The 21,189-nt window shown below is 44.3% G+C and overlaps 1 protein-coding gene across 5 annotated transcripts; it reads left to right on the top strand.

Annotated features, from left to right (window-relative positions):
* The first annotated feature begins 103 nt into the window (after window positions 1-103).
* Window positions 104-17,630, top strand: aldh3a1 (aldehyde dehydrogenase 3 family, member A1). 5 transcript variants are annotated; one of them, XR_008808216.1, is made up of 11 exons: window positions 104-197; window positions 9,218-9,399; window positions 9,498-9,729; window positions 10,399-10,484; window positions 10,575-10,783; window positions 11,116-11,233; window positions 11,321-11,462; window positions 11,559-11,725; window positions 11,818-11,917; window positions 12,318-12,962; window positions 17,024-17,145. XR_008808216.1 is itself a non-coding variant. In XM_056263301.1 (11 exons), the coding sequence occupies exons 2-11, from the start codon at window positions 9,244-9,246 to the stop codon at window positions 17,444-17,446; spliced, it is 1,482 nt and encodes a 493-aa protein (XP_056119276.1). In that variant the 5' UTR covers window positions 106-197; window positions 9,224-9,243; the 3' UTR covers window positions 17,447-17,630. The 5 variants fall into 5 exon arrangements, 2 of the variants coding, with proteins under 2 accessions (XP_056119276.1, XP_056119275.1); XR_008808215.1 differs by having other exon boundaries at window positions 106-197; window positions 9,224-9,399; XM_056263301.1 differs by lacking the exon at window positions 17,024-17,145 and adding an exon at window positions 17,435-17,630 and having other exon boundaries at window positions 106-197; window positions 9,224-9,399; window positions 12,318-12,577.
* Window positions 17,631-21,189: the final 3,559 nt, after the last annotated feature.

The following is a 21,189-nucleotide window of genomic DNA, read 5'->3' as shown; positions in this document are numbered from 1 at the left end:
ACGTTTGTAGCCATTCTTTAAAAGAGGTGGTGATTCTTCCCTCGTAAGTGGACGTGTGTAGCGTGGACCGACGCGCCGCCCTCTGATGTGATGAACATTGATAAATGCGGTGGTTTTGTTAATGTGACCTAGTCTCCCTCGACGTCACTGCACCGGAGCCGTTACAGATTCAGCACCTTCTTTACGAACGATTTTATGTAAGTATTAGACAGATATAAGTTGGTTTATCTTTCCCGAATGGGTGCATGACCTTTACAAACAGATTATCTAATGTTTTATACATTTAGCTACTGTATGCACGCGATCGACTGTATAAATATGAAAAAAGATGCTTTAGTCTCGTGGCATGAACGAGTTTATGTATCTCCGTAAACAAGCAGCGAACTTTAAACCCTTTTAATTCCACCGGTAACATTTGTGACTAACTTTAGGCTACTTATGAGTTTGAGGAGTCTAAAAAGAGGTGTTAACCCTAACATGACCAGAGCTGTTTGCTAACGATTTGTAAAAGCTCCATAAAGCATGTCATACTACAAAACTTAGCCTACTTAAAGGCTCTTTTATTAAGAATAACTGTGTCAATCAGGTTCACAATACAGAAGAAAATAAGTTATGCGCTTGTCGTACGCTTGTGAACCATCATTGTTGCTATACACACACATATATTATCGATGGTGTTTTAAAATGAGGCAAAGTCCTCACATTTTTTATATGTAAACTTGGGTGAATAAGTAAGCAATAGTAACTTATTGCTGTGCTGTATCGAATAGGTCATGGCTGAAGGACGTTGTTAGCCGATAAAAAGTGGGAAAAGGAGATTGGGTTTCAATATTAAGAAGGAAATAATAATCATTCATTTTTAGACTTTGCATACACAGCATTAAATACCAACTTACATAAAATCAATAAACATCCAACAGGGAAGTGCAATAAGTGTAATGAACCAGAAAAAATTGAACATGTTCTCAAAAACTGCATATATAAACATGATTTAAAGGATAAGCTGCAGGAAATGAAATATAATATACTATCATTAGAAAATCTCCTGGCTAAAAAATGTGCAATAAACTCCAGTCCTTTTATGCATAGACCTTTATCTACAAATAAAGTATAATAATGGGAACATTGATCTTGAAATGAGTTTCATCGTGTTACTGTCATAACCAAATGCTGTTTGGATGCTGAATGGAGAATGACTGAGGAGAGATAAGTTTCCATTAACTTTAACTTAACGATTTAAATATTCATTACTTCACATTAAGCTGAATGGCTTAGACGTCTTGGAATATAGTGCACGAAAACTTTATGGTGTATGTCATGCAAAAAGTCACTCAAATCACGGAGTTCCAGATGCAAAAATAGTTTATTGGTGGAGACAAGAAAGCCAAGATGCCTGCAGAACATCTAACAACCTCAGTCAAGACCATAGGCTGTAAAAAATATATGGACATAGTGTCCGTGACGTCACCTGTAGGTTTCTGAAGAGCATTTTTGAAGTGGGCAGAGCGGGCAGAGCCGTCAATCGCCATCTTGGCAGCGCGTCACTGCACGTCACTCCCAGATAACCGAAAATGGGCAAAGAGGCAGGATGGGATTAGCTGAAGTAAAGTGACTAACAGTGTTTCCCAACCTTTTTGTTTTGTTTTTTGCCAACGGCACACCACTATATAGAAATATGACAAAATTGCACAAACATCCATTGCTTCAAATGACATAAATCTACATATTATGCTTTAAAGGAAGTGCTCACATTTAATGTGAAAGCTTACGTCAGGTATGGAACACAATAAGTATGATGTTGTTGGTGATACAAAAGATGAAGCGCTATGCACAAGATATTTAAAACACAATTTGCGACTATTCTCCGCTCTTCAAATACAAAAAACGTTAGCCTTTATGGTCAGTGTTTCTTGAGTAAATAAAACGCTGTGCTTACGCAAACATCAGTACTTTATTTTCATTTGCATCGCAAACAAGCAGAGATCTCTCTAATTGATGTTTTATTAACAAGGTTCGGGAGGAACACGTTCTAATGATCAAACAATCAAGTCATTCCAGCCAGCTGTCAGCAATCAGTAATCAACAGGTCCACTCAATCAGCACGAGTAAAGCCTATAAATATACTCAGTCGACTCACCCATATTCCTCGACAGTTTTCAGCATTTGGTTTACCGCTTTGCTACGATGTCCCAAATGCAGTTTTCACCATCCGATGACGAGCTTAACCATGCTCCGGTTCCTCCGCCGCCATCAGCTGGCCCCAGGACAACCTCTCCACCGGATACCGCCTCCGAGCCCCACGTTTCATCTCGCGGGCGCCGGTCTGCGCAAGCAACCCCTCGCACGCCAAGACGCCGAGGTTTACCCTCACCTCCACCGGCGAGGACTCCAGCTTCCTCCCCGGCATCCTCCTATCGTTCGGCCGTACCAACGATTCCGCCTATTGGGAAGTGGACAGTCTTGAGTCTGAGACAAGCGCTGATAAACTCTGATATTCAGCCCTCGCGCAGGATGACTAAAGCGCAACTATAAAGCGGAATCTGGAGCCTGGGTCGCGCTCCAGATTCCACCGCCACGAGACCTCACTCGCCTCCCGCTTCAGCTGAGCTTTTCAGCACGGCGCTTCCCGCCGCAGTGCCATACACAGCTGGGCCCGCCAGGTCACCCTCTGCCTCCCAGTGTTTTCCTCCTGCTGTTTCTAACTCTTTTCCTCTGCAGTGGCTTCCGGCTCCCATAGCAGACGCTAGCGTGAGGCTGCCTCCGCTAGCGGTGCAGGCTCAAACTTTCCACCACCTTCCCGCGACTACTGCTAACCCCTCCCATTTTCAGTGGCCTGCAGCTCAAGCAAGTGCGAGACCGCCTCCGCCTGCAACACAGGCTCAGGCATCTCATTTATTTCCTCCTTTTCCCCCTTATGCTTTTCTCAATTTTCCTTCTCAAGCCCCACAGGCCGACTTAAGCGTGAGGCTGCCTCCGCCGATAGTCGCAGCCCAGGCTTCTCTCCCTTACAGCTCTCTCTTAAATGCCAAATCACAATATTCTCTTTTCACAGCTACCCCGATGCCAGTCCCACCAAACGCTGTCGCTCTGGAGCCTCCCCCAGTGACTCAAAACATCCGAGCACAGATTCTGGCAGGTGCGGATGTAGACCTTTCACATTTACTTTCTCTGCTTCCCGTATCCGATTCTAACCGTCAGTTAGACTGCGGGGATTTTTCAGTCACTTTAAAAAACCAGAATACACATTCATCAAGTTTACTTTCTTTTTCGGAGTTTTCAATCGCTTTCAGCCACTTCACAGAAATCATTTGTTCAGCCTTCCCTCATAGGCGACGCGAACTGAACGACTATTTAGCGCTGATAGCCGAGCTCGCGTTGTCCTACGGGGGAGGGCACTTTTACACATATCACAAACTCTTCTCAGCAAAATGCGCTGTTAGGGTTTCACAGTGGAACCAATGCCCATACTGGGGAGCACTAGACACTGACCTGCACAGCAGAGTTTTCCTTGGCTGCAGGAATATTTCTTGCGCGGTCTGCAGGTCAGTGGCACATTCCACAATATCGTGCCCTCAAGTTAACCCCTCCGTTCCTCCATGCCCGGAAACGGGACCAGTCAAATCCACCAGCTACACACCAAGACCGGCGACTAGCAACCCATATCCACACGAGGCTAATTTCCGCTCCAGAGCACTTACGGACAGCAAACAGCCTTGCAACAATTTTAATATCGGCAAGTGCACCAGGCAGCGTTGTCGGTACTTGCACATATGCAGCTTCTGTGGCGGTGCTCATGCCCGTCCTGTATGCCCTGTCTTTAAAGATGTCAATAAAAAATCTAAAAATTATTTATCGACTCCCGTGAATATTTCTCGCCTTTCTATCGAACTAGCTCACCACCCGGACTCTGACTTCACTGAATATCTGCTGTCTGGCCTACAACACGGTTTTAAACCGGGAGTGGTTTGTCCGCTCTCCCAAAACATAATCTGCGATAATCTCCAATCGGCTCTCGCCGAGCCCAACGTGGTAGACAACCTGATTAAAAAAGAAGTCGAGTCAGGCTTCATGATTGGCCCTTTTGACGAGCCTCCTTTCAAAGTTTTTCGCATTAGCCCCATTGGAGTGGCTACGAGAAAGTTTTCAGGTAAGAAACGCCTCATAGTCGATCTGTCAGCTCCACATAAATCCCTGTTCCCAAGCATTAACAGCCTGATCCCACTCGACGAATTTTCTCTCAAATATCACGACGTAGATCACGCAGTCGACCTCATAATAATCGTGGGTCGGGGTGCCTGGCTCGCAAAAAATTGACATCACTTCGGCTTTTAAAGTGATGCCCATCCACCCGGATTCATGGCACTTATTCGGAGTGCGCTGGCATGGGAAATTCTATTTCGCCGTACGCTTAATTTTTGGATGCAAAAGCAGCCCCAAAATTTTTGACATGCTATCTGAAGCCATTTGCTGGATCTTGTCAAACAATTACGCAATTCCTCACCTCATTCACCTGCTGGACGATTTTCTAATAATTTCGCCTCCCGGCGCCATTCCAGCAGCCCAGATCCTCACAGTTCAAAGAGTATTTGCCGAGCTCGGAATTCCCATCGCCCAGGAAAAAACCATGGGTCCCGCCACATCCATCGAGTTCCTTGGCATTAAGATTCAGTTAAATACCAGGCCTCCCTGCCCAAGGAAAAAATCGATAGAATAATCCTCATCTCATCTACCCTCGTAGACAGTTCAAAGTGTTCCAAACGCGAACTCCTATCCATGCTCGGCCACTTAAACTTCGCCATGCGCATTATTCCACAAGGCCGCCCTTTCATTTCTCATCTCCTCTCTCTCGCGTCTTCAGTTCACGCACTAGAGGATCTCATTTCCCTAACTCCAGCATGCCACGACGAACTCAGGCTATGGATAACTTTTCTTAAACAGTGGAACGGCCTATCATTTTTCTATAAGGATCTAATTTCCTCCCCCATCGACATCCAGCTGTTCACAGATGCAGCCCCCTCAGTCGGCTTTGGGGGGTTCTGCCAAGGACGCTGGTTCGCGTCTACGTGGCCCCCCCAAATACAGGACACGCTACAGTCCTCCGCATTATTCGAGCTCTACCCTCTCGTAGTAGCAGCCTTCCTGTGGGGGAAAGAATGGACTGCTAGCAGTATCATAGTGCATTGTGACAATGAAGCTACAGTCCAGTGCATTAATAAAGGCTGTTCCCATTCACCCGCACTGATGCCACTTCTAAGACGTCTAATCTGGATTTCAGCATGTGATCAATTTATCTTAATTGCTAAACACATCCCCGGGTCAAAAAACCAAATTGCTGACTCTCTGTCTCGCTTTATGTTTCAGAAATTCAGGATGCTGGCTCCAGAGGCAGACAAGCTACCAACTCCAGTACCTCATTATTCGGAATTAATATTCCCATAACCCACCCGCAAAAATCCCTCCTCAACATATCGCTCGACACCATTCTCCAAGCAGTTTCCCCCAGAACTCTCCAATCCTATGTGACCGCGTGGAGATGTTTTAAAGCCTTCCACCTTTCTTACAACACGCCATTCCCTGATTTTTCCCTCCTTACAATTACCTCCTTCATCTCTTACCTTAACAGCGTTAAGAGCCTCCAAGTCGGGTCCATCAAAAGTTACTTAAGCGGCATCCAATTTTTTCACAAATTGATTCACGGCGCCCCCTCACCGGAGATAAATAATTCACAAACCTCCCTCTTAATTAAAGGCATCCAACGATCCCAGCCCACCCGCCCGGACACCAGACAACCCATAACGTTAGATATTCTTACTAAATGCATTCATACCCTCCGCTCAGGCTACCGATCCCTTAATACCTCTCGCACACTCGACGCCATGTTTATTCTAGCTTTTTTTTGGTTTCCTAAGATGCTCTGAACTGGCTATCACTTCCAGATTCGACCCAAAAATCCACCCAAACATCTCAGATCTTTCAGTGCTTGACAGCGAAACTATCTCTTTTCTGATCAAACAAAGCAAAACAGACCAAACCAAAAAAGGCCACTCCATATATATTTTCAACCTCTCGTCACCAATTCAACCTTTCCAAACTATACTAGCATACCTCCAACTGAGAAACTCTCATGCTAAATCCCATCTCGAACCCCTGTTCATAGACGACTCTAACAAACCCGTGACACGCTTTTGGTTCCAAAAACACCTAAAATCTGTTCTCCAACTATCAGGCATCCCAGCAGAGAATTTCTCCAGCCATTCCTTCCGCATCGGGGCAGCAACCTCAGCAGCCCAAAAAGGGCTCTCCCAACAGCAGATCCAAGCGCTTGGAAGATGGTCCTCAGACGCGGACCAAACCTACATCAGAACTAATCGTTTCCATATCAAAAAAGCCCACCAAATCCTCATCGGTAAAAAAATAAAAAAATAAAAAAAATAATTCCGAGTATCCATGTCTTCTCTTTCTCCATCCAGCGAGTATTGATCTCCCAGCGGACACAGCGAGAGCCTTCCAGGTCAAGCGTCCATGTCTTCTCTTTTCTCCGTCCAGTGAGTATTGATCTCCCAGCGGACACAGCGAGAGCCTTCCCGGTCGAGCATCCATGTCTTCTCTTTCTCCGTCCAGCGAGTATTGATCTCCCAGCGGACACAGCGAGAGCCTTCCCGGTCGAGCATCCATGTCTTCTCTTTCTCCGTCCAGCGAGTATTGATCTCCCAGCGGACACAGCGAGAGCCTTCCAGGTCAAGCATCCATGTCTTCTCTTTTCTCCGTCCAGCGAGTATTGATCTCCCAGCGGACACAGCGAGAGCCTTCCCGGTCGAGTATTTATTTCTTCTCTTTTTCCGTCCAGCGAGTATTGATCTCCCAGCGGACCCAGAGACAGCCTTCCCGGTCGAGTATTTATATCTTCTCTTTCTCTGTCCAGCGAGTATTGATCTCCCAGCGGACACAGCGAGAGTTCCCCAGGTCAAGCATCTTCATCTCCTCCTCCTCCGTCTAGCGAGTATTGATCTCCCAGAGGACGTAGCCAAACCCTCCCAGTCAAGCATCTATGTTTTTCTCTTTCCTGACTGATGAGGCTTACCCTTTCCGATGCCGTGACCATTGCCACAAGAACCCTCCCGTTCGAACGTCCATACTTACCCGTCCGACACCGTAAGCATTGAACTCCCGTCGGACGCTGCGAGAGCTCTCCCAGCCAAACAACCAGGCTCTCCTTGAAATGCCAGCCCGCCAATCTCTGCGCTCTTTTCGGGGGGTCTTTAAGCAGCCGGCTGTCCTTTATTCACTTTGCTTTATGGGGAGTACTCTGGGTTCGGGCCCAATTTCCGAGCTCGGAGCCCTCCCCCCGGACAGCACGCCAAATACGCATAACCATCTATTCTCTGATCATTTGTAAGTGTGAACTCGTGAATTGATGTTTTATTAACAAGGTTCGGGAGGAACACGTTCTAATGATCAAACAATCAAGTCATTCCAGCCAGCTGTCAGCAATCAGTAATCAACAGGTCCACTCAATCAGCACGAGTAAAGCCTATAAATATACTCAGTCGACTCACCCATATTCCTCGACAGTTTTCAGCATCCCTCCACCACCCCATCTCCTCACACTTGCCTAGTTATCTTCCTAAACAGAGATACGGGGGGAGTACTCTGGGTTCGGGCCCAATTTCCGAGCTCGGAGCCCTCCCCCCGGACAGCACGCCAAATACGCATAACCATCTATTCTCTGATCATTTGTAAGTGTGAACTCGTGAAACTGTGCGCGATACATTCTAATTGGAGGCGGGGTGGAGTTAGTTTGACTGAAAGTTTGAGGAGCCAATGGTTTAGTCACAACTCACAACCTCTTTTAAATGCTTTTTATTGGTTAAATATTTGTAAAACCCACATACAGACGTAAAGGATGACCAATAGCATTAATTTTATTAAGAAATTATAAAATATAGGCTGGAGAGATTAATGATTCGGCCTAACAGCGCAATGATATAATCTTATTGTATCATTTGTTTTTAATAATTTTTGGCAATGTGATCATTTTTTTCACGGCACACCTGACAACCTGTCAAGGCCATGAGCAAGACACCTAACCCCAGCTGTTCCCGACGAGCTGGATGGCGCCTTGTATGGCTGACACCGCCGTCGGTGTGTGAATGAGTGAATGGGTGAATGTGAGGCAAAATGTAAAGCGCTTTGATGGCCATTGGGTCTGTGAAAGCGCTATATAAATGCAGTCCATTTACCATTTAAATGCCACGGCCTACCTGAGCATTGTTTTTGACCATGTCCATCCCTTTATGGCCACCATGTACCCATCCTCTGATGGCTACTTCCAGCAGGACAATGAGTTCACTGTACTAAAATGGCCCCCACAGCCACCAAATCTCAACCCAATAGAGCATCTTTGGGATGTGGTGGAACGGGAGCTTCGTGCCCTGGATGTGCATCCCACAAATCTCCATCAACTGCAAGATGCTATCCTATCAATATGGGCCAACATTTCTAAAGAATGCTTTCAGCACCTTGTTGAATCAATGCCACGTAGAATTAAGGCATTTCTGAAGGCGAAAGGGGGTCAAACACAGTATTAGTATGGTGTTCCTAATAATCCTTTAGGTGAGTGTATATAAAACCCTATTTTACAGTGTCATTTGCATCAGTGTGAAGTACAGAGATATATATATACGCCTCTTCATATTAAAACATCTGATGTTCCACAGTGGTTAGTACAGCTGGCTGATGAAGTGAGCTTCTGAAGTACAATTTGTGCACTCTGTGACCTAATGCTTTCTCTGAGGTGTTATAAGGCCCTTTTACACAAAGTGTCATCTTTCTTCGGTGCTCCCCTTTTGAACCTCTGGGATAGGTTTTTTCTTACTTTACAACCACTTCTCAAAGTCCTCTTGAAACCACAGATCTTTTGCAGCCTTCCACACAGCCCCTGTAGAAGATACTAACCAATGGTGATTATTTTGCCAGTAAGTGTATCTGAGGAGTAAAATACCTTTATTTCTGTACTGAAATGGCCCATAAAAAAAAAAAAAAAAAACTGAAATAATTATTATGTTGACACTTTTATCAGCTTTGGAAGACTCCAGACACTGCTTTATATAGATTATCAGAATTGGCTATCCTCTATAATGAAAATCATATTTATTCTCTTTTCCCATTGTAATTTAGTTGACTTAAAAAAATATTTTTATTCTGCTCAAACCTATAGGAAAAGTATAATTCAGGCCTGTACAAATGGAGAAGCAGGTTGTGGATGGGTTGAGGGAGGTCTTCCAGTCGGGCAGATCCAGACCCCTGCAGTACAGGAAACAGCAGCTCAGAGCCCTGCACAGGCTCATCACTGAACACCAAGCAGACATTGAACAATCTCTAAAACAAGACCTCAACAGGGTACGGCAGCCATCCTGAATTATCAATGTTTCTTTAAACTATAAAAATCATCCCTTTTAGGAACACTTTTAATCCTTATTGTCACTGTCATCAAACAGAGTTCGTATAACACTTCACTCTTTGAGCTGATCGGCATTGAGAGTGACATCAAGTTGGCAGAGAGTGACATGGCAGACTGGGCAGCTCCTCGGCACGTGAAGAAGAATCTCAACAGCGCACTTGATGATGTTTACATAAAGCCTGAACCTTTGGGTGTTGTGCTGATAATAGGAACCTGGAACTACCCTTGGGCCATGATCCTGCAGCCCCTCGTCGGAGCCATTGCAGCTGGTACTACGATCTATTCTTATTACAGCCAACGTGAAACTTTGTGTTCAGCCGTGCTACTTCCACAATGTAAACCAGAAAAATGTTGGGCGAGACTTTTTTGAGTCGAGATTTTGTCTATTGAGAATTGATTGGAATATAAAAGGTTAATAAATATAGTAGGAGGTGAATTATAGCTGATAAAGAAAGTTCAGTCATGACAACTTTTATTGATAAGAATGGAGGTAGGATTGATCTTGGGGGATTAGATCTGCTATGTTGCTACTGGTATGAGCTAAGTTTACTGCTGAAACTTACCCAGAATTACAGGGATTAGTCTACATCCTTTTGCTGCAGCAAGGTAAAGTAGGCAGAACCCCCCATTACACATCTAGACAGGTGGTTCTGGAGAGGAGGAGGGCTAAAGAAAATTTTTATGGCCACAATACTGAGCTGGACGAGGTCGGGACAGAAATCAAAAAGGTTGCATAGATGGGAAAGAGAGACTGGAGCAAGTTACAGTATTACATTTCGAAGGAAGATTCAAGACTATGCATGTGCAGTTAGAAAGTAAATGGTGTCAGTTTTGATTTCATGTCGACTTTTAATCTCTTTTAGCTCATTGAGAAGAATCACCAACACCAAATGAGATTTCACCCCCTACACAGTTTTCCACTTCTTCTTGTTATTTAGGCAATGCCGCTGTGGTGAAACCATCAGAGCTGAGTGAGCACTCTGCTAGACTTATGAAAGAACTGCTTCCTCTTTATCTAGATAAGGTTCTTGAACTCATTTTGTTTTTATAATTCAGTCTCATGTTTGCTGTAAGTTCTTTAAGAACAGCATGACAAACTTTTGAATCATTTTAGGAGATGTATCAAGTGGTGACAGGAGGGGTTCCAGAGACCCAGGAGCTGCTGAAGCAGCGTTTCGACCACATCTTCTACACTGGAAGCAGCGCTGTGGGGAAACTGGTTATGGAAGCAGCAGCTCATCATCTCACACCAGTGACTCTAGAACTGGGTGGGAAAAGCCCTTGTTATATTGACAAGAACTGTGACATTGCCGTGGCATGCCGGTATTATACAGTTTTATGTTAAAGGAATAGTTCAGCAAAAATAAAAATTCTGTCATTTAGTCACCTTCATGTCATTCTAAACCTGTTTGAATTGTTGTGTCTATTCTGTTCAATACAAAATATTTTGAAAAATGTCTGTGTTGTCAATGTCAATGGGGTCTAGTTTTGTTTTGGACCCTATTGACTTTCATTTGAATTCTTCACGAGGGTGAGTAAATGATGACAGAATTTTCATTTTTACTAACTCTTTAAATTCTAAGTAATTTAAAGCTTTTGGGAAACAGAAAATCAGTTAAAATAACAACTTTCCAAATGTCCAACCTTTATATCAGACGAATAACCTGGGGGAAGTTTGCAAATTGTGGTCAGACATGCATTGCACCTGACTACATTCTGTGTGAGCCAAGCATCCAGGATAGGATAGTTAAAGAGATTCAAAAAACACTGCAGGTGTGTACTTTTCTTTCTTTTGTATTAAATTGTGTTACATTCCCACAATGGTACTGTGACATGATCTAAAATCTTAACTCATTTCAGGAGTTCTACCAAGAGGACCCTAAAAGCTCTCCAGATTATTGCAGAATCATTAACACACGTCACTTTGACAGAGTATTAGCTCTGATGAACGAATGTACAATTGCTCTTGGAGGAAAGAGTGATCGCTCAGAGTGTTACATAGGTAAGGGCAACTTTTATTGTCAATAATAAAAGAGTGAGATTACTTATAAGTTGACTTTGATCAAGCTAAATTTGTATTTTTTTTCTTCCCCACCAGGTCCTACAGTCCTAAAGGATGTTTTGCCCCATTTCAAAATCATGCAAGAAGAAATCTTTGGACCGCTGCTGCCAATTCTCACTGTTAATGGCTTGAGTGAGGCCATCAATTTTATCAACACAAGGGAAAAGCCTTTGGCGCTCTATGTGTTTTCCTCTGATAAAACGGTATTATTTTGATTACCAATGTTTTTTGGAAGGCAGACATTCAAATTTCAAGTCAATTTGATTATATTTAAGTTAATCTTTATCCCATTTAGGTGATCAAACGAATGTTAACAGAAACCACCAGTGGAGGAGTTACTGTTAATGATGTCTTGATGCATTATACTGTCGATACCTTGCCTTTTGGAGGTGTGGGTAAGCAAACCAATTACAAATCATTCAAGAAAAGTAATAATGGTAAAATGGTGGGGATGAATTTTGAATATACAACTTTTGATTTAGAAACCATCATTTAAATTATATTTTATATATAATTAAGTGATAAGATAATACATTTTTCTTTTCTTATATCTTAATGTTTTAAATATTAAGTGATTATATCTGTATGTATAAGAAATCACTAAGATATAAGAATATAAGAAATTAGAAATCACTTATATCACTCAATTTTGGATAAACATCAATGTAATACACAACTATTTAATTATTTAAAGAAACTATATATACAGTATACATATATAGTTTAATTTCTTTCGGATGATATATTGACCTGTTTGTCTCAACCTCTCCATTTTTCTCACTCTTTCTCTGCAAGGAAACAGTGGAATGGGCAGATATCATGGGAGACACACGTTTGACCAGCTGAGTCACCATCGTTCCTGCCTCATCAAGTCTTTTGCTATGGAGAGTTTAAATGACGCCCGTTACCCTCCACTAACAGCAGCCCGACTGAGCAAGGCCAAGTTTTTCATGCAGCATCACTTGTGCAGTTGTAGTGGCGTGTGTGTGTGGGCTGTCATCGCCACCATATTGGCAATTGGTCTGCTTGTTGGCTTAATAGTTGTGCTGATTCAGGTAAAAGGTTTTACTGCTTGTACCATGGCATTGTTGAATTCTTGATTCTTATATGTTAACACACGTTCACGGGTGTTCATTACTGTTTGAATTACACCTACATTATATTAGAAGCATTTCTAAGCAATTAGATATTTATTCAGGGGAGGTTGGAGGCCTGAAAACGCAAACTTTGGAAAACGGGATTCAAAAGTGCAAGTTTTTGTCAATGATACCGTTCTCGTCTCTGTGTAAACTACAAAAAAAAACATGAATTTGTGCGCATGCGTATTACAGGGCGTGTTCAGTCTATAAGTGCGTGGTGTTTCTTTACAAATTGACATCGCCAACTACTGGCCTGGCAGAATAATTAGTCATTTTCGCCGATCCGTGTGAACGCTAGATCGTTTTGACAACGTTGTCGTCCATCCATCCATCTTCTTCCGCTTATCCGGGGCCGGGTCGCGGGGGCAGCAGTCTAACCGTACGTTCACACCGCCGCCGGCGAGAGCGGCAAAATTCGCTCTCGCCGCCCTGTCAGCGACGCCGTGGAAAGATTCGTGGACGCTCTGATGCTCTGACGTAGATCGAATGCTTGGTCTTTTTTAAAACTTTATTTAAAGGGGCCGCGAAGCAAACAAGCATGTCGATCGTTATGTTTGCAGAAAATGTATCGATGGAAAGAACTTAACAATTATAGTGACATGTTTGCTAACGAAATAAACAAATTAAAAGCCATTTGTTTGGTGTGGCTTTTGTGTTCATAGTTAAATGCTATTCTAATTTGCATTCCCGCTGAAAAACAAGCGTTCTTGCACGAATATCTTGCCTATAAATAGTGTTGCGCGCCTTCTAATGAAATTCAAATGATCAACCTCTCCTCTATTTTGCTTGGGAACTAATGTGGTCGGAACCAAAGTTACTTGACTGCGTTCTCTGGAATCCTCTCAAACGGAGCACATCTACATTCCGATTGGTTGCCGCCGAACCGCGTCATAGCTCATTTCCCTAAAGTTGAGCTGATTTCAACTTCTTCTCGCCGCTCCTCGCCGCTCTCACCGTCCAAGACGCGCCGCGCCGCCCTCGCCGGGGCTCGCCGCCGGCTCTCATTGAAAATGAATGACTTCCGGCCACTTTGACGCTCTCGCCGCCGGCGGTGTGAACGCACAGTAAGCAGAGATGCCCAGACTTCCCTCTCCCTGGACACTTCCTCCAGCTCTTCCGGGGGGACACCGAGGCGTTCCCAGGCCAGCCGGGAGACATAGTCTCTCCAGCGTGTCCTAGGTCTTCCCCGGGGTCTCCTCCCAGTGGGACGTGCCCGGAACACCTCCCCGGGAAGGCGTCCAGGAGGCATCCGAAACAGATGCCCGAGCCACCTCAGCTGACCCCTCTCGATGTGGAGGAGCAGCGGCTCTACTCTGAGCTCCTCCCGAGTGACCGAGCTTCTCACCCTATCTCTAAGGGATCGCCCAGCCTCCCTGCGGAGAAAGCTCATTTCGGCCGCCTGTATCCGGGATCTTGTCCTTTCGGTCATGACCCAAAGCTCATGACCATAGGTGAGAGCAGGAACGTAGATTGACCGGTAAATCGAGAGCTTTGCCTTACGGCTCAGCTCTTTCTTCACCACAACAGACCGGTACATCGACCGCATTACTGCAGAAGCTCCACCAATCCGTCTATCAATCTCCCGTTCCATCCTTCCCTCACTCGTGAACAAAACCCCAAGATACTTAAACTCCTCCACTTGAGGAAGGATCTCTCCACCAACCTGAAGTGAGCAAGCCGCCCTTTTCCGACTGAGGACCATGGCCTCGGATTTGGAGGCGCTGATTCTCATCCCAGCCGCTTCACACTCGGCTGCAAACTGTCCCAGTGCATGCTGAAGGTCCTGGTGTGAGGGGGCCAACACGACAACATCATCCGCAAAGAGCAGAGACGAAATCGCGTGGTCCCCAAACCTGACACCCTCCGGCCCCTGGCTGCGCCTAGAAATTCTGTCCATAAAAATTATGAACAGAACCGGCGACAAAGGGCAGCTCTGCCGGAGTCCAACATGCACCGGGAAGAAGTCTGACTTACTACCGGCAATGCGAACCAAGCTCCTGCTTCGGTCATACAGGGACCGGACAGCCCTTAGCAAAGGACCCGGGACCCCATACTCCCGGAGCACCCTCCACAGGCCGCCTCGGGGGACACAGTCGAATGCCTTCTCCAAATCCACAAAGCACATGTGGACTGGTTGGGCAAACTCCCATGAACCCTCCAGCACCCTGTAGAGGGTATAGAGCTGGTCCAGTGTTCCACGGCCTGGACGAAAACCGCACTGTTCCTCCTGAATCCGAGGTTCCACTATCGGCCGTATTCTCCTCTCCAGTACCCTGGCATAGACTTTCCCAGGGAGGCTGAGAAGTGTGATCCCCCTGTAGTTGGAACACACCCTCCGGTCCCCCTTCTTAAAAAGAGGGACCACCACCCCGGTCTGCCATCCCAGAGGCACTGTCCCCGACCGCCACGCGATGCTGCAGAGGCGTGTCAGCCAAGACAGCCCCACAACATCCAGAGACTTGAGGTACTCAGGGCGGATCTCATCCACCCCCGGTGCCTTGCCACCGAGGAGTTTCTTGACTACCTCGGTGACCTCAGCTAGGGTGATGGACGAGTCCACCTCTGAGCCCCCAGCCTCTGCTTCCTCAATAGAAGACGTGACGGCGGGATTGAGGAGATCCTCGAAGTATTCCTTCCACCGTCCGACGTCATCCCCAGTTGAGGTCAACAGCTGGCCACCTCCACTGTAAACAGCGTTGGTAGGGCACTGTTTCCCTCTCCTGAGGCGCCGGACAGTTTGCCAGAATCTCTTCGAGGCCAGCCGATAGTCCTTCTCCATGGCCTCACCGAAATCCTCCCAGGCCCGAGTTTTTGCCTCCACAACCACCCGGGCTGCAGTCCGCTTGGCCTGCCGGTACCTGTCAGCTGCCTCAGGAGTCCCACAAGCCAACCAGGCCCGATAGGACTCCTTCTTCAGCTTGACGGCATCCTTTACTTCCGGTGTCCACCACCGGGTTCGGGGATTGCCGCCTCGACAGGCACCGGAGACCTTACGGCCACAGCTCCGAGCCGCCGCTTCGACAATGGAGGCGGAGAACATGGTCCACTCAGACTCAATATCTCCAGCCTCCCTCGGGATCCGGTCGTGGCTCTGCCGGAGGTGGGAGTTGAAGATCTCTCTGACAGGAGATTCGGCCAAACGTTCCCAGCAAACCCTTACAGTACGCTGGGGTCTGCCGTGTCTGTCCAGCTTCCTCCCCCGCCATCGGATCCAACTCACCACCAGGTGGTGATCAGTTGACAGCTCCGCCCCTCTCTTCACCCGAGTGTCCAAGACATACGGCCGCAGGTCAGATGAAACGACCACAAAGTCGATCATCGACCTACGACCTAGGGTGTCCTGGTGCCACGTGCACTGATGGACACCCTTATGCTTGAACATGGTGTTCGTTATGGACAAACTGTAACTAGCACAGAAGTCCAATAACTGAACACCGCTCGGGTTCAGGTCGGGGGGGCCGTTCCTCCCAATCACGCCCCTCCAGGTGTCACTGTCGCGGCCCACGTGAGCGTTGAAGTCCCCCAGTAGAACGACGGAGTCCCCAGTCGGAGCACTTTCCAGCACTCCTCCCAGAGACCCCAAGAAGGCCGGGTACTCTGCACTGCCGTTCGGCCCGTAGGCACACACGACAGTGAGAGACCTATCCCCGACCCGTAGGCGCAGGGAAACGACCCTCTCGTTCACCGGGGTAAACTCCAGCACATGGCGGCTGAGCTGGGGGACTATAAGCAAACCCACACCAGCCCGTCGCCTCTCACCATGGGCAACTCCAGAGTGGTGAAGAGTCCATCCTCTCTCAAGGAGTGTGGTTCCAGAGCCCAAGCCATGCGTAGAGGTGATCCCAACTATCTCTAGTCGGAACCTCTCAACCTCACGCACGATCTCAGGCTCCTTCCCCGCCAGCGAGGTGATGTTCCACGTCCCTAAGGCTAGTTTCCGTGTCCAGGGATCGGGTCGTCGAGGCCCCCGCCTTCGACTGCCGCCCGATCCTCTCTGCACCGGCCCCTTACGGCTCTTCCTGCAGGTGGTGAGCCCACGGGAAGGCGGTCCCACGTCGCTCCTTCGGGCTGAGCCCGGCCGGACCCCGTGGGGAGAGGCCCGGCCACCAGGCGCTCGCATACGAGCCCCAACCCCGGGCCTGGCTCCAGGGTGGGGCCCCGGCTGCGCCATACCGGGCGACGTCACAGTCCTTGTATTGTTGTCCATCATAAGGGGTTTTTGAACCGCTCTTAGTCTGACCCGTCGCCTAGGACCTGTTTGCCTTGGGAGACCCTACCAGGGGCATATAGCCCCAGACAACATAGCTCCTAGGGTCATTCGGGTACTCAAACCCCTCCACCACGTTAAGGCGGCAGTTCAAGGAGGGGACAACGTTGTCGTCTGTGAGCGAAAAACGCAAAGGAAAACTTTTTAGTACATCGTTGTTGTGTAGGCTAGGCCTAAATGTACCCTTATTATTGAAAATCTAATAGACATCCATAGTTACATTTTTTTTTGCATCACCATTTTGGGTATCCATTTAATTAGGCCTATATGTCATCTTCTATTGTCGTTTATTCCATATTCATGCATTTTTGTGGTTTTGTACAGTTTGTTCAGAAATGGTACGTGATTGAACTTTCTGTCACGGTTTGTCTATTCGGTTAATGAGCAGCCTATTTTCCAACAGACTGCCGTTTGGATCACGCTTTGCTTAATTACTGAATATTATTCCATTGCTCTAACAATGCATCATTGTTTATAATCAATGTTCCTTTCTACTTTCACAGAAGACTCCAGTTTGAAGCAACGGATCCCTCTGCATACGCTGCTGTTTATTTTGTCACTTCTGAATCATTTTGATATCTAATAGAACACTTTTATCGTTTTTATCATTTGTACAAGTATTGAATATTTGTATCATTCTCATACAAAATTATTTAACATGTACATTTACTTTCTAATCGATTTAAACAAACATTTTAAACAAACATACTCTAAAAACACAAACTACATTTTAATCTTCTAAAATAAGTAATGAGATTTGTCTATATGGCTTTTCCTACTTCTGTTGAGATTTTGTGCTGTTGAACTGCTGAATTGTACAGAATCTGCACAGTTGGATCTTCTAAATGGGCAAGTTAGCATTATTTCTGTCATGCAGCAGTACAATGCTTGCATTGTTCTTGTTGTTCTCCAGCTTATCTTCTTTATGCAGTGGACGTTATGGAGAGCTTTAGCACATGAGCTTCCATGTTTATTTATTTCAATAAGCTTTTACTCATAATGATGTCAACAAAGAAAAGATTGTTTATTAACAAAAATGTTGATTGTATGTGATTCAGTGATGTTGCAAAGTTGTTTTCTTAATGCTTTATTATAGTCTTGGAACAAATGTAACAGGCTTTAATAAAACTCAGAGCAAAATGCCAATGAATGATTATTGCTAATGCTACTGCTTTCCACTAAGCCACTGGTATTGGTAACAGGAGTTAGTAGTATAGAAGTATTTGACCCGTACAAACTCCATGCACACATGTAAGATGCAAACAGTGTCTTTCTTTATTGTGCTCCAAATGAATAAACATTGCTTCCAATTAGCTTCCTGTGTCGTCTCATTCTTTCAAGTTCACAGCAACACATGAAGTCCAACCTTGCAGATATAGCACACACATTGGATCACAAAAGCCTGGATCACAAAAGCAGTCACAAGTAGCACGGGTATATTTGTGGTAATAGCCAACAATACATTGTGGGTCAAAATGATCGATTTTTCATGTATGCCAAAAATCATTAGGATATTAACTAAAGATCATGTTCCATGAAGATATTTTGTAAATTTCCTACCGTAAATATATAAAACATTTATTTTTGTGAATGAATGCAGCACCATCGCGAACATAAGTGGACAACTTTAAAGGCGATTTTCTCAATGTTTCGATTTTTTTTTTTTGCACCCTCAGATTCCAGATTTTCAAATAGTTGTATCTCGGCCAAATGTTTTCATATCCTAACAAACCATACATCAATGGAAAGCTTATTTACTCAGCTTTCAGAAGTAAAAATCTCAATTTCAAAAAATTGACCCATGTGACTGGTTTTGTGGTCCAGGGTCACATATCGTTCGAACGTTACAAAAACTGTGCTTCCCACTACCAAAACATACCTGTTGTCTCATTAAACAGGCTTAAACAGGATTAATTCACTTCAGAATTGAAATTTCCTGATAATTTACTCACCCCCATGTCATCCAAGATGTTCATGTACAGTAGAACATGAAATATACATGAAATATAAAAGTTTTGTATTTTTTTTTTTTTTTTTATGTGTGAATAAAGACTAAAGCAGTTAAGCAGTGTATGTTTAGAATATAAGGGAATTCCTCAGATTTTATTATAATATTTCTCTGTTTAGTCTAAAACAATGAATATCGAAATTCTACCATATAGTAGATGGTATGATCTCTGGTTAATGTGAAATAGAGAATGTCCAATTATTTATAATTAGAGCATTTAAAGTTATTATATCTTGTGGATTTATTATTATTTATTTTTCTATTTGATGTTGATTTAATTTTATGAGTAACATTAATCCAGCCTGATACATTTGGCCTATTTTTTTCCAACTCGATTTCAATACGATTGTCTTCAATATTCAGCAGATGGCGCTCTCATACAGTTTAACATCGCTTGTAAAACAAGAGGATGACTGCATTTTTACACCAGAAAGATGTTGGGTTCATTAAATCAACAATTCAAAGCCGTTTTCATCAGTCTGATTATTATTAGTCATACTGCTGCACCACATGCTTCTTCCTTGCAGTCATAATGAACATGTTAGCCTACCTATGGCAAAGTGTCCAACACGCACCACAAGTGGATTACACTTTCTGTGAAATTAGGGCTTTCCCCCCCCTTCTTTAAATGAATGAGCTAATTACTAGTTTTATTTTATTTAAACATAATAATGCAACCCCAAGTCTGTATTTCCTTAGGTTTGGTGTGACATTCTTCCTGAGGAGTCAAGCCAACACGCATTCCTCCATGTGTCCTTTTTTTTTTTTTACATTTGCTGTTACACAATCTATCTGACTTAAAGCTAATACATATTTCATTCACATACTGTAGCTGACAGCAAATACACATCTGCTGTAGTTTGTCAAGCTGGATGATGGATTACTTCTTAGAATTGGCAGAATTTCTCAGTAAATAAAACTATTTCTGTTGAAGGAATGTTAAGATTAACAAAATTCCACATAGCGTGACAATAGGATTTACTGTATTTAGCAGGGCTGACCAGGTTTTATGACAAATTCCATGCATTACTGGCTGAAGGGGCGTTCACAATGACAGAGATTTAAATGTTGGAGGTCATCAACCCACTGTACTGTATGCATTCCTACGTGACTGCAATCCAACAGTGAGCTGTGTGCATTCCCTTTAGAACAGAGGTGTAGTGGTAAAAAAAGAGGTGGGTAAACTATAAATTCTGGTGGACCATGACGTGGTCACCGGGGTAGGTCATCAGACCCCCAGTGACGGGTAGGTTTAGGGGCGGGGTTAGGGGGTAGGTCATAGGGGGATGAGTTCCCTAATGAATATTCATGAGTCTTCCCCTACCATCCTGTGAAAAAAAATATCGCACCTGGTAAGGTGGGCCACCTATCGGTGTATGTTTATCTCCTGATGACATTCCTATAGGCAGGGGTCGACGTCGACATTAAGCCTTTTCATACGCTTGTCCTTCGGACAAGTAAATCTGTCATTCACTTGTCCGAGTAAAAAGTTTCTCGTCCGGATTTTTTTTTATTTATTTTTTTTTATTTTTTTTTTATTCTGAAACAATATTTCTCATCAGTGTTCAATCAGCTTTGATATTTAAATCGGCATATTGTAATATTTGCACCTTTAAAGGGCATCCCCTTCCCCAATATTATTATGCTTCATCTTTCATTTTAAATTCCCAAATTTGATCAATAAATTAAATTATTTCCAATAATAAGACACTATAGGGCTGATCAAATTAAATCATTTACACTGAAAAATTACAATTGCATAAAATAAACATTAAATAATGTTATAAAATTGATTTAAATTTACAAATAAGAAACGTTGGAAAGAATGATCTACTTTTAAACATAACACGAAACCGCCTGTAGGCGACCATCTTAATGAGTGAGTCACTGATTCATTCATTCAAACGATTTGTTCAAACTGCTGATTCATTCAAGAATGAGACAGATGTTTGGGTCATTGAATCTTTGACTCAATCGATTCGTTCAAAATGCTGAATCATTCAGTAATGAAAACAGGTTGAGTGTTCCTGTGAGATGCGCCGTGGTTCTGCTGTGATTTTTGTTTGGAACTATTTTCGCTGCTGAAACAGAACAAAAACAGCCAATATTGCAATATTGCATCTAAAATGTAAGTGACTTAATTTTAACTGTTTATTGAACTGTTGTAGCAGGGAATCAATGTCACATTTCCAATCGTGATGGTGTTCAGGAAAAATATTGAGGTTGCTTAACATATGTTAAAAATATAAAAAC

The sequence above is a fragment of the Rhinichthys klamathensis genome, unplaced genomic scaffold, assembly GCF_029890125.1.
Source record: "Rhinichthys klamathensis goyatoka isolate OS25496 unplaced genomic scaffold, OSU_Roscu_1.1 h1tg000206l_1, whole genome shotgun sequence".
NCBI classification, from domain to species: domain Eukaryota; kingdom Metazoa; phylum Chordata; class Actinopteri; order Cypriniformes; family Leuciscidae; genus Rhinichthys; species Rhinichthys klamathensis.
The sequence above is the reverse complement of the archived record's forward strand: the minus strand, read 5'-3'. Positions and strand labels throughout refer to the sequence as shown.

Excerpts from the sequence above, each read along its gene's own strand:
- aldh3a1 (XM_056263300.1), top strand. The coding sequence starts at position 9,244 with ATGGAGAAGCAGGTTGTGGATGGGTTGAGGGAGGTCTTCCAGTCGGGC. Across the intron at positions 11,234-11,320 it reads AGATTCAAAAAACACTGCAG|GAGTTCTACCAAGAGGACCC; the intron begins GTGTGTACTTTT and ends AACTCATTTCAG. Across the intron at positions 11,463-11,558 it reads TCGCTCAGAGTGTTACATAG|GTCCTACAGTCCTAAAGGAT; the intron begins GTAAGGGCAACT and ends CTTCCCCACCAG.